General features: G+C 39.0%; 1 protein-coding gene across 1 annotated transcript; it reads left to right on the top strand.

The window, feature by feature from the left end:
• On the top strand, nt 1-15356 carry LOC104540080 (histone acetyltransferase p300-like; the record flags this gene model as incomplete). Its single annotated transcript, XM_010183796.1, has 2 exons — nt 1-356; nt 14698-15356. Coding segments are annotated over exons 1-2 (753 nt in total), but the record flags the coding sequence as incomplete, so codon positions are not given.
• Between the last annotated feature and the right edge of the window lie 1801 nt (nt 15357-17157).

The raw sequence follows: 17157 nt of genomic DNA, 5'->3' as shown, positions 1-17157 counted from the left end.
TGGGGGAATAGGCCTCTTTCTCCCCCCACCCCGCCCCAGCTCCCACCTTCTCCCTGCTTCTCCGCTGCCGCCCTCCCGGAGCCCGAGGGGCAGAAAAAGGGGAACTTGGCCCCCCTCCTGCGCCAGATCCTCCTCGCTCGCTTTCGGCGTTATTGTTGTTCTTCAGCTGAATCGGGGCCCGAGAAGAAGGTGAAGGTCTTGGGGCTCACTCACCCCCCCAGCGTCTCCTTGCTCCGAGTGATTGTCTAAAAAAGAATTAAAAATGGCCGAGAATGTGGTGGAGCCGGGCCCGCCTTCAGCCAAGCGGCCTAAACTCTCCTCACCGGCGCTCTCCGTGTCCGCCAGCGACGGCACAGGTCAGTCTCGGGGGGCCCAGGCCCTCCCCACTTCTCCATGCCGCAATTACTGCCTTTTTCTCCCTTCTTCTGCCCAAATCTCCTCCTCCCTTTGGCTGCTGTTAACTCGTGTCTGCCTCCCTCTTTTCTGTCTGTCTGTTTCTCCCGTTTTCGCTCTGTTTGAACCTCTATTGGCGTTAATGGCAGAGGGAGGGTGTTCGAGTGTTTCTGCTCTTTTATTTTTCTGGAAGTGATTGAAAGCAAAGCTGTTCCGATTATTGCGCTTTTGATCAACTGCGGATAAGACTTAACAGTTTGTCATTTTCGTGTCTTTCACAATAGTAGTTATTACTGAGCTCCGTGCGAAGCATGTATGTTTAATGCCAGTTGCAGAAACATGTGAAATAGTGTTAAAGATGATGCTTTTGTACACTTCATTGTTGAATTGCGTGTGTGCGTTTGTACACACGGATATGTCTCGTTTCTTACTTTATTTTGCATGTGCAAGGTTTTTCTCCAGCCCATTTAGAAATGAGATTTATTTCTCTGCTGTTTTTCTCTTTTTCTTCTTACATGCAGTCTGCTTATTTGATTTACTTTTTATGATCCTTCTTACTCTTCCTTGCAGAAGGATACCTAAAAACTGCTTTTCTGATTCGAATAGATCATCGACTTTAGGAAAAACCAACTGAAACCAAAATCCAGATCCTAAGCTTGGGGCATAAGGTTTACCGAGTCTCTCATCTTAGAAATGAAATGTTATTTCATCTTATTTGCATTAAGAATCAATATGGAGTGTAGTTCGTCTTGCATCTCCCATTTCTTTGCTGCGAGACCAAAATGTCTGAAATTACCCTGTAGACTTCAGGGCTGTGAAGATAAAGGGACTTCTCTGCAGTCCTGCAAAAAGGTCTTCGGTGATGCTGTGAAAGGCAAGCTAGAGGCTGGAAATCTTAGGTGTCCCAATCCCTAGCAAATATGAACTGGTTGTGCTGGGAGAGGGGAGAGAGTAACAAAGGACTGTTCAGCTTTTTAATGCTTCTTGTGAAGCAGATGAGTATTTGGTGTCATTTTGCTATGAGAGGACTTGGTTACCTGTCCCACAGGAGTTTCTTTGAACTCACTTTAGATCTGTGGTATATGGAGGAGGTCTCCTCCTACCAAAGTCTGGTGAGTGGTGGCATTTCTGAAGCCACCGGTGGTCTTGTTCAGTGCAGTTAGCAGCTGGCAAGAAAAAGGAAGAGTTGGTTGTTTTGGTTTTAAATTTTTTTAAAAAAAGTTCTTCATTTGACAGTAAACAGAAGGTTTTAGTAGCTGGTTTTTGGTTGAGCAGTGGATGTGATTCTGCTTGGAATCATCTTCACAGTTTTGAATTTTTGCTTTCTCTCTTCTTGGTGAATGATGTATTAGTTTTGAAAAGTTCGTGTGTAACGTTTAGAGTGTATTACATACCAGCAATATGATGTTGTGACTGGAGGACATGGCTATTCCTAATATCAACAGGTATCTAGGAAGAGAGTAGAAGAGAACTGGAGCAGCTGCTCTTCAGCCAGAGCAAGTTATTGGGTTGGTTTTTTTTTTTTGTGCTAGTCTTGGAAACCAGTACTTATTTCAATAGTTACCAGTATTAATTTGTCTTGATGGTGGTTATCTTACACTGTTTAGAGAGGTGAAATGAAGATCTATTTTGAGAGAAGTCCAGATACTTAAAAAAATATGAAAGTTAAAGGCAAATTTTTGATTCAGGTGAGTGCATGTATCCAAGTTAAGACATTTGCGATCGAATAAGGTTTGGATAGTTGGTGAGTGTGTTTCAATTTAACAGGTGCAGATTTCCACGGAATGCTTGGTCTGTTTTGTTAGCTTACTGAGCAGCTTCATAAAGGAACTTTTTACAGTTACGGTGCAATATTAGGGATTGTTGAACAGTTTCACTAGTGCACAAATGCGATAGTTTTTTCTCAAAGTGGTTGAGATTGTCATCCCCTGATAGCTCTGCAGAGGTTTATAGTGGTGTGGACATTTCATATATGCTATGTAAAAAACTTAATGGATTCTTATTCCTCTGGAGTTTTTTTTTTGTTGCCAACTTATGATCTGGATTTGGGACAGTTCTACTTTCTGTGGTTTTTTAATATGATATCATACCTGTTTCTCTAACTAAATGAAATCAAACCTACTAAAGTGTGTTTTGAGGATTATTTTTGTCATCTGCTGCTTGAGAGACTGCGGATTTTTTTTTGTCCCACTTTTGCTGTTGTGGGAAACTTGCTTTGAAGTTTGCACTTTTTAAAAACTTATCTGTTCCTTAAATTCGCTTTGAAATAGCGCAAACAGCTTTCATGAAGTAAATTCCACTTATAGAATCTATTGTATTGTCCCCACTCCTTAGTTAATTATAGAAAATAAATAACGTGGTGCTTATGTACTTACTCAAGCGCTCTTTTTAAAACTCTTAGATTTACAGCATCATTAGAGATAGGGAAGAAGAAAGGTTAGAAACTTGCACTGTTGATGAAACTTTTTCCAGCACATGTGCAGAGTGGGTCTTTCAGTGTGTTTCCTTTACTTTTAACTTTTTGACTAATTTCTTAATCTGAAATGCTGTTTTAGCTTGTGACATACCTGAAAGCAGTGACTGACCCTAGGTAACCTATTCCCAAACTTGCAGATGTTAAATGTATTTATATTGAAGACTAGAGTTAAGTCTCCACTTCACCCATGTTTTCACAGTAGACCTGGATGATACCGGTGTGCTGGACTTGGAATGTACTAAACTTAAATGTTGGTGGTTTTCTTCTAAAAAGTTGGCAAAGATTGTCCTAATGCACTTGATTTATATGCAGCAGCCAAATATAGCTGCCTTTCCCACTGTCGTTGCAGAGCTGCACCTCCTTCTGTCTTAAAAGTCTTAAATGGTTCGTGTGTTCCCTGCTCAGAATTTGTTTCGCCATAGACCGTACTGCATTAGTGGAGTTTTGAGTTGTTTTATTAGTGCCAATTCCTTCTTTGGGAAGCAAGAATAGCATAGACTTACAGGGAAACTGAAGTGTTTGTAGCACATTTAGTAATAAACATTTTGAAGTAATTTAGAAAGTCTTGGTAGTGTCAGTGCCATGTAGGATATTAGAAATTTTGGATGGTCTCATTTTTTTCTTACATGCTGTGTAGTTCTAGAACAGCTTCAGGAGCAGGACTGTGTGGGTTCCCCTCAACTGCCAGAGGGTTTTCTACAACTTCTTTTTTTCTCTTCTATCTAAATGTTACACTTGTTGTGAAAAAGAATGGTAATTCTATATATATTGTCCAGACAAGTTTTCTGAGGGCTGTTACAACTCTTCAGTGGGGGGTCACCTTTTTTTGGTACAGTATCCTTAGTATGGGGTGAGTTTGTGACACTGGATGCCAGCACAGCTTTTCTGTACTAGCACGGCTACGTTGACATAACCTTAACATAACATTTCTACTTTACTGGTAGAAACACTTTTTATATTTTGCACTTAGTCTTAACAAGACTTTCTTAAACATTGTATTAGCAAACTGGTGTGCACCAGTTTATTTTTTTCCTCCCACTGTAACAGAATAATTTGAGGACATCCTGAAGAGTTAGCTCTTTGAGTAAACGAGTGGAAGTCTTTCCTAAAGACTAAATGTAAAGATACATTTTTAACTGTATGCATTAGATCAGTGATTTTTTTTCCTGCCATTTTATTTGTAAACCCCTGAATTTTTCCTGCCGTAGTGCAGGTGTGCTGAAATTGCCGTGTACAGATTTCTATGTGCTGTATTCAGAAAGGGAGAGTTTAATCGTGTTTTACAGCTCCCCCTTAGAAATAATCTGTTTTCTGTGAACTTTGAAAGCTTTTCGGGCTCTGGGTTCTGAACTGCTGTGTTTCGTCAAGGAATAAAAATAGAGTATACTCCCTGCTGCATGGTTATATGGTATCATGTCTTGGGGTTGCTAGATCTGAAAATAGGATTTTAAGTGCTTAGTGTTTCTGGCTTGCTGTAGCACTGGAAGTCAGTTTTCTACAATTAGTTGGCATGTGTTATATCGGAGATCATTGTGCGTCTTTGTGGCATGTGCCTTAACATCCTTCAGTTTACTACATCCAAAAGTCGTGCTTTTCTGAGTAATAGCACATCTTCAGTCTCTCAGTATCCATCTTCTGTAAAGTTGGTATGTTCCTTTTTTTTCAGGAACTACTTCTGACCTTTAAAACTTTACTCTTTACATCAGAGGTCTAAAACTTGTAATGAAACTTGTCGCTTGGGCTACTGCAGTTTTGACTGATACTCATCTTTCGTTTGATCCAAATATATCAGGATGTTTCTCTACTTGAAATGAATCATATTAATCTTGTCTCACTGCCTTTTCCCGAGGCAAATGCACAGTTTTCAATTCTGTTTTCAGACAGCTATGTTTTTTTTCCTAGTGTTTGTATATACTACTCTTTAAATTTATATACTTTTCACAAATCTGTTTTCTGGCTAATGCTTAAGACCAAGTAATTAGCTACATTTAACTTACAGCCATCAGTTAAATATTTTTATCCTTTCTTCTTGAGAATCATTATTTTTCCAACTATTAGCTGTTGAGAGAGCTAATGAGATGAGAGATGCCTTAAAATATGGTTTGATGGATGACATGTACTGTGAATCGAGTATTGCAGTGTTGGATGCTTGTGTGGCAAAAATGGGCATCTTTTGCCTTGTAGCTAAGTACGTTCTTGAGGTAACTGCAAGAGGAATAAAGATAAATTAAGAGAATTTAAGTCTGTAAGATTTTATTTAAAAAGTAAATGTGCTTAGTAACTTTTTAAAGAAAACCTTGCAGACTTTTGAACCTCACAGATATCTAAACTGCTCTATATCTGCTTTTTCCTTGTCCTCTTCACTAAGTGGACTGTGTGTGTGCATATGTGCGTTTTCTGAGCAGTGTTAGAAGGGTACCTAATTTAAAAAAAAAATAAATACCCACTACAACAGAAGGGCTGTACACATCATAATGTAAAACTGAATCTTGAGCACTTACAAATAACCTTTGAGACGAAGTCTACTGTTGCAGTTTAAAAATACAGATTTACAAATTTGTTATTGCAGAGAAAACCTTTGTTGCGGAACTTGAACATTTAAACCTTGGATTTTTAAAAAACAAAACTGCTATTTTTTGCACCTTGTTCCTCATGATCCTAGAGCAGGGTTTGGATTCAGTCTGGAGGGTCCTTACTTCAGGTTACTGGTCAGTTGTGCAATTGCAGAAAACCAAAGTTAATCTGTGAAGGGTCTAGTGGACTCCAGGGTTTAGTGTATGTTTTTAGGGGATATGAGCTTCAGGAGGTACTGGGGATAAACACTCAACTTCTACTATAGGAATTCTGGTTTCTTTTACCTTTAAAACTTGGGGAAAATTACTTTATTATTAGATTTTAATTTTGTATGGTTTAGTGTGTATTTCTTGCATCTTCTTTGTAGGCTGCTTGATTATCTCTAGTGTCACCTCAGTGCCTTGCTTAGCTGCTTTACCAGAAGCGGCCTTTCAGTGCTTGTTCCTGCAGTGTCATGATACTACTTAGCCTTCCTCATCACCGTAACCAGTGCCCCCTCTGAGAAGGCTTGGCCAGAAGTCATTTAGATTTATTATTTGACAAATGGGGCAATTTTGCAGTGTAGATTTCACTGACAGATAAACAATGCACGCCTGTCTCCAAGGACTTGGCTTCTCTGCCTTTACTTAAACTGTAGCAGCAGGCTGAAGTAAAATACATCTGTCTGTACATATGGATGCGTGCACTGGCAAAAAAACTTCTGTGGTTACATTGAATTTGTCGAACTTTAAGTAGAACTTGAACTAGAGCAGTTCACAGAAATCCTCTTCCTGAGCAGTAAGTGATGTATGTGACAAACATGGCCTTCCTTCTCTTCTTCAATGGCAACAGGGTTCCTTCAAATGGGTTGGCATATGAATGTATTTATAAAGCTCTCTTAAAAATTTGACGTGCTATATTCTTGAAGCATGCGTTTCTTCCAAAACTTCTGAAGAAAAATGAGTGTTGACTTCTGAGATACTCAAACCATAGTAACTTGTCATTTAGTTGGTGATGCCAGATGTGTTCACAGGACCAGCAAGGAGATGAAATAGTGTTCAAATTAGGATTTTCATTTTAAAAGTTAGATACAGGACCTTCAAAATAAGAGCAGATTATTTTCTATTATTGGTGGTTGTGAGATAGTGCAGAGAAAGATTTTGGGTTTTTTTTTTTCCGTTTGATGGTGTGAAACACCTCTATGTTGCACGTTTTGCTGCATCTCCGCAAGAGGTGTTACTAGAGTTTTGAACTGTATCTCTTTGCTTGCAGAATCATGATTTACTGTTTCTTGCTTTGTAGAACTTCCAGATACAACTGAACAATCTCTCTTACAATGTAACTTTTACTGTGTTAGTGAACTAAAATAATCTAATTATCGATTTATTTTAATTTTTTTTTTTAGAATTCTAGTAAAAGATTCTGGCAAAATGGTGGTGTATGGCTTGCTCAGTACAAATTCTGCTGAAGCTAAACTGCCTCTTACATATTCTTGAATATAGTTTCGGGAGCTCTGGGGAAATACTGGTTTGAGTCTGATTTACTGACTCCTGGTTTTTGTTTACTTGCATATATATTTTTTTACTAAATTCATCATTGCTTTTTGGTTTTACTTAGAAGTATTGTTGAATGAGCTGAAGTCGGTAATAGTCAGAAAGCTGGCTCGACGTTTTGGTAATTGTATATGCAGATTGCATCATGTCAAAGTTGTGAACTTGACAATGAAGTGAACTTTACTCTTTTCTTGAAACCGATTTGTAATCGCTTCTGAAATGAAATTGATTTGGTGTGTTTGTGCACATAGGGTGTGCCCTTCCTGTCTGTGTGGACCTGCTTTTTGCCCACCAGTATAGCAGACCAGCAAAGCATCTTTCCAGACTTGCGTGCACAGGGGTCCATAATTTATCAGACTCCCAACTGAAATGCCATTCTTACTGTTTAACGATACCACAGACCAACAATAAGTAACTCGAGGTGCTCTTATGGGAATTTCTGTGGCATACACAGGATAGTCTTGGGAATAAGAGTGCTAATTTAAGTTAAAGGTAGCCCAATGAAATTTATGCAAATAGCAGCATGTTCACAAGGAAATTATAAACTGTGTGACTTTATATTTTGGAATTAAAATGTCAAAACTTCATCTTATTTGGGTCATCGGTGATGGCAAGACCTTTGCATTTTGATTGGTAACAGCGTGAATAGGCAGGTACACAAACAACATTGTCTCTGAAACTCCCCGTTAAGTGACATTAAAACATTAAACACACTCTATCTTGATTCTTACACGCAGTGTTTTCCATGGGACTACACGACTTCTGTTGCCCTAGAACCGATACAACTCCATAGTCCAGAACTGTCACCATGGAATTTCCACTGTGGTTTACAGTGGTAAACATCTGTATCTCTAAATACTGGCTTTTGAAGAACTTGGAATATGATAATAGAAATGAAAACAGTTTTCTGTAAATACAGTTTTCTTCTGAAGTCGCGATAAACGTCCATCAACCCAAGTCCACTAAAAGTGACATTTCTGTCAATAGTGGTTTGGGACACGTACAATTTAAACTTGCAGATTATTGAGATTTTGCAAAATTAAGACTTTTTCCTTAAGAGTTGGTGTTTGACACCAGTGTTGGAATAGGAATAACTTTAAGGAAAAAAAAGATTTCTAATTTTAGGACTTCAGTAGATGTTGAAGGATAAGTCGTTGCTGCTTTAGAATTATTTGTTTGTTTGTTTACACTTGTAAAGTATTTATGTTTATACCTGGTTGTTACAACTAATAATGACATCATGTGCTTTCTAGATGGTGAATTGGACTTTGACCAACAAACGCTTGGTTGTCTTTTAAAAAAATTGTGCCTGAAGTTGTGTGCTACCATGACTTGCTAACATGTTTTGTGCCTTTGTGTTCATCATCTTCCAGCAGTTCTTTTTAGAACCTTTTATGTCCTTTTTAGATGTGTTTTCTGCTTGCATTGCTTGCAGTCATATTTCAAATTATCAGATTTCTTGATGTAGTGAACACGTTCAGGTATCTTCTGGAATAGCAGGGAAGGAAGGAGGCAGTTGTGGTTCCTCAGTTTCTTAGAAGGAACAGAATTAATACCGAAGTCTAATGCTGAAGACTGTTACCCAAATAGTGTAATACAGAATAAAAATTCTCTATTTCTGTTGCGTAAGTGATAGTGGAGACCTCTGCATCGTCCTTCCACTTTGGAGTGAGTTACGATGAGGCTTGTATAGAGACTGATGTACTAGAATTTTGGAAGCAGCGGTTGCAATGATGAATCTCGACTGTAACATTTTAGGTTGATACTGTATTTTTACCCCTTTGTCTTGCATCAGATTAGTAGATTAATTTAAATTAACTCTACATTTTAAGGTAGGAAAAATACTTTGGTAGAGTTTATTACCGTTGGCTAATTGTGGCTTCATAGAGGATTTACATGAAAAGGCTTTCTCCTTAATGGGCTTTAATAGTGAGAATAAATCTGATCTCCAAAATACTGTGTAGCAAAATTCTCTCACACCCACCTCGTAGGAATTTTGGAGTTTTTGTGTCTGTCTTAGACATGTTGGGGTTTTTTACCTTAATAAAACTGTTTGAACATGTCTCACTTAATTTTCTACCATTGCAGAGGCCTTGGGAACTGATGACTTTCCTTATTAGTGCTTTATTTAATGCCTGTCCTTCACCTTTGCTTCTGCATTTTCATGGATACCTGAGAATCGTCACGTGAGAATGCATTTATCTCCTTATCTTGTTCTGCCCTCTTTATTTTTATGTTTTGAGTTCTGGCTTTTTTTAGGGGCATTTCAGACAATACATTTGAGGGCCTGTAATGTGGTTTCTCTGAGATGTTGGTTGTATCCCTTGGGCACTTTCTCTGTTACGCCTAGGCCCCATTTGATTCCTGGATAGCTTTCCTGTCTCCATGCAGGGAAGATACCGACCTCAACAGCTTATTGCTATTCTTTGTCTGAAAACGCAGCAAAGGTATCATGTTTTCTGTGTAGCCCAACATAATCTGTGGCTCCTGTCAACCCTGTCACATGCATGCTTTGTATTCGGTGTCCTGTATTAAGCCTTGTCCACTTGTTTCATTGTGAACCTAATGACTGGTATAATTTGATCCACTGATATGTTTCTGGGCTCCAGAAACGTTTTGTGCAAAAAGGTGACTGTTCAGCAGCTTTCTAATTTGATATGTCTGGGTTCAGAATATAATATAATAAATGGGGTGCAGGGACAGGAACTCTACAGTCTCTTACCTCTGTAAGATTAGCAACAAGGACTAAGTTGTCCTATGTGTCCGGCACACAGCGTTTTTCAGGCATTGCTGTTCACGTGTGAACATCAACTGTTCTTTGAGACTGGACACTTGATCATCTTGAGTCTGAGGATAACAGTGAACATGAGAGTAAAGTGTTCTTGCTATTTTGTAACACGTGGGCAGGTTCTTAGAAAACTAAAATTATTCGCTGCAACCTATTTGCTAGAAGTAGATAATCTCTGTATCGATAGAAATGCCTGGTGTACTCTGAAAGGTAAATAGAGGTCTGTTGTCTTAATCCAGAAACTAGAAAATGACTGTAGGCTAGAAAGCATGCAAAAGAAACTAGCATGTGCCACTTGAACCCAGATGTTGATTTCTTTGCTAAGTAGTTAGTATGGCTATATTTTCCTCGTGTTGTAAGCAGCGTCACAAATGTCTACTTTGCCTTGCATGCTTTGAGAGCTGTTAAATCACTGCTGCTGCCAGGTGCTCTTGTAGTAAAACAAGCTTGAAATAAATACTTTAACTCGTTTGAAAATTGATCACTTCATAAGGCACAGATGTCTTACTGTCTTAAGGTTTTGATTGCACGTGCTGAATCTGTACTAGTTTAAAGTCCATTTTGATGCCAGGTGGGTTTCCAGCCCAGGCTGGCAGTTTCCTTGTATCTTGCAGACCAGATGCTGTCAGAGACATACTTCTTAGGGTCCAAACCTAAGAAAATAATCCATAGTATGCAACACAAGTTAGCACACTGATTTTTGAAGTCACTTTCTCACAGTTTAGGTTGCAGTTCATATTACTTAATCCAGTCTAACTGGACTGCCATTGAAGGAAATGGACCTGCTTCGTCTACTCTCTTTTGTGCCCCGCTTTCTCACTACAGATGTAATATGTAGCCAGGGCAAGTCAGGCCAGTTTCTTGACTCTACCAAAAAAAAAAAAAAAAAGACTTAAGTGTTAGGTAGTGGTGCAGTTCCTAAAAGGAATTAATATATGCCTTTGCATGTTGAGACTACTTCAGGTTAAGACTTTCTGATTACCTACTTAGATGTTGTTTTGTGGAGGTACTTTCCTTCTCTTTCCTTTGAATCTTACATGGCAGTAGCAATCTATTCTGTATCTTCTTGTTACCTATGGAGAGAAATGCACTAATAATACCATAAATAACATAATGTGGAATCAGTCTGTGCCTCTCTATTGAGATCAAGATTTAGCTCTGCCACTTCCTGCCTGCATATTTCTGGATGTTTTTGAGCTCTTAGGCCAGATACTGTCTGTTCTGTTACATCACATTTTTTCTGTCTGATTATACCCTAAGATATCTAGAGATTATGAATTGGGTAGACAAACCTTTGCACGACTAGTCTGCCTCCCTCACCTTCCTGCAAGCTTTGTTTCGCTAGTAAGAGATCTTCATGTGTATCCTTAATGAAACAAATTGCAAGGCTGGCAGTGGACTCGGTGTACCGGAAAGTCAGTCAGTTCTCTGGGTATTTATCACCGTTGTCTTAAGCTATGCCTTTGGCTCTCGTGTGAGTGTATGGGCCGTTATTTTCATGTACTCTATGAGCTGTCTGTCCCAGCCTTGTCAGTTTTTGGACTGGTCATAGGTAGAGCTCTTCTACAGTGGGCTTTAGGTTATGTTATTGTATGCAAAAGACTGTGAAATGGATTGCAGCTGTTGCTAGATATACACAAAGTCTTACTGATCTTTATGGTCTTTTGAGGCTGTTTGTGTTTCGATCCTGTATTTGAAAACTTCTGCCTCCTGGCAATTGACTAAAAATGCCATTTTCATAGTTGACCAGACAACTGAAAGTTTTTCTAGTTTTTGTTGTTTATCTACTACTGGCCGAAGAAGACTTTGAAGTTTGGTGTTTGGAAGAGCCTTACAAAAAGAAAAAAACTCATACCAGAATATTGCATTGTTGGTATATTGCAGCTTAACAATTTTAGATTGTAGCTGGTAGTATTCTTTGTTGAGGAATCTTCTGTTGTGGATTCTCTAAGATTAAAAATCCTAACAAGTTAGTCTTACATTGAAACAACAGTTTACGTTTTTTGATGTAAAGAACTAATCCAGTTGGGATTACCTCACAACCATTCGGTTTTGGCTTTGGTTTTTTTATGTAGCTGTTGATTTGTTCTGTTTTGAGACATTAATAAAAAGAATTAAAACCACTGAGTCTTCATGACATTTTACTTCCTAGTCATGGGTGGCACAGGCCAAGGAACTCGGGTAGCTTGTACCTGGATACTCCTGCTGGATATGAGCAAGTAAGCCTTAAAGCTGGAATTACTTCTCATTTATGAGGAGGGGAAATTTAAAAAAGAAGGAGGTCTTCAGAGAAGTAGATTCATATTTTGTTGTGAAGAAAGATAAGCAAATCTTTGTCTCCCAAAACAAGATTTGCACTGCCCCTTTGTAGTGTTATATCTGAAATAATCTAAATGGGTCTTTCTGAGAAAAATACTCTGTGGTGGTTTGAAAAATGAATTAATTCTTCACATTTAGACACTTACTGATCACTTTCCAGGTGGTGTGAGAGGCTTAATATGCAGTGGTTTCAAGAAAGGTGAAGTGGGGATTTTTGCTGTGGGACTCGCCCTGTGCTGGAAGCTGTGTCTGCTGAAGAGCAGAAGCTCTTTCCCCAGCTCCGCTCAGTCACAGAACCGGCCTTTGCGCCGCGTGGGCACGTTTTCCTCAGCAGCTGTTTCCCAGTTTGCAGATGGGAGGCTGCTGCGTGCTGCCGTTATGGCTGTGTTGTAGGTACAGGGTTTGTGCTGGCTCATGTTCTTCCCAGACACTTTTGTTTCCAGTTCTGTTCGTTCATCATTAAGGAGATTTTTTTTTCTTTTTTGTTTGTTTTTTTGACAGCAGGCTAACTTGTGAATTACTGTTCATGTTTGTTTACTCCTTCCTCACTGTCACGTTATTAGTGAGAGTGTTTTCTGGATGTAGTGGTTGAACAGCGGCCTATTAAAGGCATCCTAAGAGGCATCTTAAGATGTCTGTTAAAACTATTTTAAACTGTCTTTTTTCTTTTTAATTGCTTTCTTCATTTCCTTCATCTCCCCTCTAATTTGAGGGTCTCTCCTCCTGTAACTTCCCGTGTTCAGCAGTATTTAATTCTTAAGCTAACCACTGAGTATTGCAAGGTTTGTTTTTTGGTGGTTTTTTTTGGGGGGGTGGTGTCTACTGACACACAACTCTAAATTCATCATTTTAAATGGAGGACGATTTGGACAAAGTTTTAGTCTTCAGATTCTTCCTTCACTTCTGAATCTTCAGAAATACCAGTCATGCAGAAGAGTAACAGTGATGCAGATGAGAGATCAGTCCTTAGTATGTGTTGCAAAGCATGACTTCTAACGTGGGATTTACCTTAATGAAGAATAGGTTAATTGATTTAAATAGTTTAAAACATAGTTCTTTAGTGGAAATTTTCATTCTGTCTCTGGTGCTTTGCAGTAGTGAAGAATGTAGAAATAGAGATACAAAATCTCTGTTGTGGTATACCTGCATTCTTGCAAACCTCATACCGTATTTTCAGAATTCTTAAGTCATGATCTTATCTGTGATAACAGTTGTGAAGCTGTAGAAACTCTGAGTACTGGAGTTTGGCAGTTTGGGTATGGTATCGTGTGAAACGACTTGAACAGATTTCTAATGCTGATGAGCTTTTCTGACTTGCATGCTGTTTAACTGTAGTCTTTTTCCATCAATATTTGCACCAAGTCATCTTACCAACCTCTCTAGAATTCACTGTAATTGACATTTCTTGTTAAATGCAGTTGCTGAGATAGTGAGTAGTATTTTAAGTCATTGTCTAGATCTGAACTTTTTTAAAATGCAGTACAATATTTCCTACAGAGCATCCATGAAACAACCTTTCTGGCAGAAGTAGTCCTGAAATGTTCCCATACTTAAGATTAAAAAACCCCTCCTTTACTAGGTATTCTCAGGTTGCAAATATTAAGCCTTTACAGCCTTACTTGTGTGTAGCTACGTCACACAGTGGCTTAGCTTTTAGCCATAAAGTTTATAAGTTATTTTTGTTTTAACTACCATAGATTAAATACACAGATCAAGGTGCATGCTGCTTTTGCAGACATAAGAACTTGTTTTCTTGGGCAAAGTGTGTGTAATACTCTTGTATCTATATATCCCCAAAAGTAATCTTTCTTTGCTTGGTTACTGTGGTGATTTACATGGGCTCTTAAGATGTGAATTTGGTTTTTCGTCCTAGTGTTTTTGCACAGCTTAATGGCCAGAAGGGTTACTTTATTTTCTGACAGTGTTCACTGTGGGAAGATACTGGCTGTCCAGTCAAGTTCAATGGGGTTTTGCAGTTCTATGCTGGGAATGACTGGATATGGAAGAAAAAAAACCCAAACCCACAAAATACCAACAGCAGCAAACAAACAAACACAAAACTCAACCAAAACAAAACAGCCCCCAAACAAACAAAACGCCCAAAACAAAGAGTAAACATTTTTTGGAAACCACACTACTTCACACAGAATCACAGAACGTTAGGGATTGGAAGGGACCTCAGAAGATAATCCAAAAGTGGCAAGATTTCATTGAAAGTTAAAGATAGTCCTTTCCACTATCTTTAGTAGGATTTTTTTCCACTATCTTTAGGGATCTTTTTTTTAAATATAATGGTTTTCCTATCCTTCCTTGTCAAATTTATCAGGTTGGGAGATCAATACATCTGATACACCCAGTGATCTTTCAACACAGACTCTTGTAGGAGAGTGAAGTAGAACGGTCTTCTCTTGTTTAGACTTTGTAAGCTTTAGAAATTACTTTTATCATGACAAATTGGATTGTTTTCAGTAATGACAGTGGGAATTTTGCTGGAACATAGAAAGTGAAGTTTTGCTAGTTACTTGAAATACGAAAGTGGAAACTAATGGACAAGATTTTTCTCCAAAACAGTACTGATTGCTCTGACCTCATATGAAATTGGTTTTGTTTTTCAGATTTTGGATCACTCTTTGATCTGGAACATGACTTGCCAGATGAACTGATCAGCTCCACAGAACTGGGACTCGCCAATGGTGGTGACATTAATCAGCTGCAGACCAGCCTTGGCCTGGCACAAGATGCTGCCTCTAAACACAAGCAGCTGTCTGAACTTTTACGGGCTGGCAGCACCCCAAATCTCAATATGGGGGTTGGTGGCCCTGGCCAGGGCATGGCCAGTCAAACCCAACAAAATAGTCCTGGAATGGGAATGTTAAACAGCATGGTGAAAAGCCCCATGGCACAGGCTGGGTTGACTTCTCCCAGTATGGCAATGGGTGCAAGTGGACCAAACCAGGGTCCTTCAGCCCAATCTGCAGCCGGAATGATGCCGACAGTGAACAATCCAGTTAACCAGCCTGGCATGGGAGTGAACACAGGGATGAATGCTGGCATGAATCCTGGGATGTTGGCAGCAGGCAACGGACAGGGAATGATGCAGGGGCAAGTCATGAACGGTTCCATTGGCGCAGGCAGAGGGCGACCTAATATGCCGTACCCAAACCCAGGAATGGGCAGTGCGGGTAACTTGTTGGCTGAGACGCTGCAGCAAGGCTCTCCACAGATGGGAGGACAGGCTGGGCTGAGAGGGCCACAGCCTGGAGCCATGAACAAGGTAAGACAAGCTAAATTTGACTTTATTGCCCTCCGTGTGGTTGTTGACTTTGTTTCGTAAGATTTATTCCTCTGCAGTATGGGTTCTATAGAATAGGATTTTTTTTTGTTCTTTTAAGAGTCCTGAATCATGTGGTAAATAGTTTATACGCTGCTAAAGTGGAATTTGTGGCAGTCCTGGGAGGCAAAAATTGAGTCTTGCACAACAAGCGAGACTATTGCTAGATTAAAAAGCCCGTTTCAGAAATCTTGTGGCAGTATGGATTATCAACAACACCAAAAAGTAACTTGATTGTATTTTATTCTGTTTTATGCTTTGTCCATAAATGTATTTTCCCATCTAATACGATGCTGGTATTGTGAGCAAGATGGGAATCCATCAGGACCTTTTAGATGTTGTGGTGCTTTTTTCTGTGTCTATTTCAGTCCTAATGAGAGTATTTGTCTGAGACCAGCTGAGAGTTCATGGTGTAACAGATGCTAAGAGGCACATACAAATTTGAATGAACTGATACAAAGTATGTGCTAAGCCATACATTGACCTTGTTAAGGAGTAGGTATTTGAGTTAATGGTAGAGAATGAATGTTTATGTAAACACCTGAAGACAAATGTCGGGCTCTTAAAAGACTGTTAATTCAACTCAGTTCTAGTTTTTAAAATTACAAAGACTTTGTCTATAGGACAGTAAACCAGAAAGCTGAAAATAAATATTTTTTTTTTAATACTGGAAAGGGAGATAAATGTGCTTTTGTAATTCAGGAGATTGGAAGAAAGTTGTCTTGAGTCACTGAAAAGACAGAAGTTCTAATGGTTTAAGTGACAAGGAGATATCTAAATTTAATTTTTGTCACACAAAACTTGTTTTTTTAGAGTAGGGAGCCTCTTGAGTATTTCTTAAGTTTTTAGTGTTTTGATCAAAGCCTAAGAAATACTTAAAGGTTTCAGTGCACTGTAAGGGTGGGTATTTTGTGTTTCTTGGCTAATGAGAGGAAAGTTTTCCAAGGTGCTTTGCAACACACCTAAATCTTGGAATGCTTAAGTCAGTCCACTTGGAGGACATGTAATGATAAGTAACATAGTTTGTAAATGTATTTGAAACATAAATGAAAATTATGCTTTGTATTAATGGGTTTGCTATGCTTGTATTATGCGTGAAGTAAAATTATTTTATTGGCTCATGGCTTATTAATTATGAAGTTCTTTGATCTTAGCTGTTTGCTTATGCTCAGTGTGCTGCTAACAATGTTTCTGATATATATAGGTCTAGTAATGAGTTGATTTTCTTGTTTGGACATTTCAGATATTTTCACCTGATAGGAAAGTTGTTGAAAAGCTCGATTGCCGCAGTAGAGCATTTGTCTGCAGTTGTCCTGGTTTAGTGGGACAGATTTTAGAGTCGGTTTTCTATTGAGGAAAACTGAAATTTTGTGAGGACTGCAGCACACTATTTTATTGCATCAAAGTTGATAAAAACTTTGTTACAGGTTTCAGCTAATGCTGGTGTGCACGGTGCCACAGTCCTCAGGGTCTTCCAGATCTTGAGATAAACATGTGCAGAGGCTGGGGGGAGCAGAAACCTGGAGGAGTAAACCACAAGGTGACCGCAGGCTGACCAATGAATACTATTCATACCATAAACATCACTTTCACTTTAAACTGGGGAGTTTGCTGAGGACGGTCCCTCCTTCTTCCACTTTATCTTCCTCTCCTTCCTGCTCCTTCTTCCATGGCTGACATCTCAAGAGGAACTTGGTTACCATCCTAGCCCTGAGGCCTACTCCCCCGCAATATTGGCTGAGTA

The sequence above is a fragment of the Mesitornis unicolor genome, unplaced genomic scaffold (genome assembly GCF_000695765.1).
Source record: "Mesitornis unicolor isolate BGI_N332 unplaced genomic scaffold, ASM69576v1 scaffold27364, whole genome shotgun sequence".
Taxonomy (NCBI): Eukaryota; Metazoa; Chordata; class Aves; order Mesitornithiformes; family Mesitornithidae; genus Mesitornis; species Mesitornis unicolor.
Note: the sequence above shows the minus strand (reverse complement) of the source record. Positions and strands in the feature narration are given on the sequence as shown.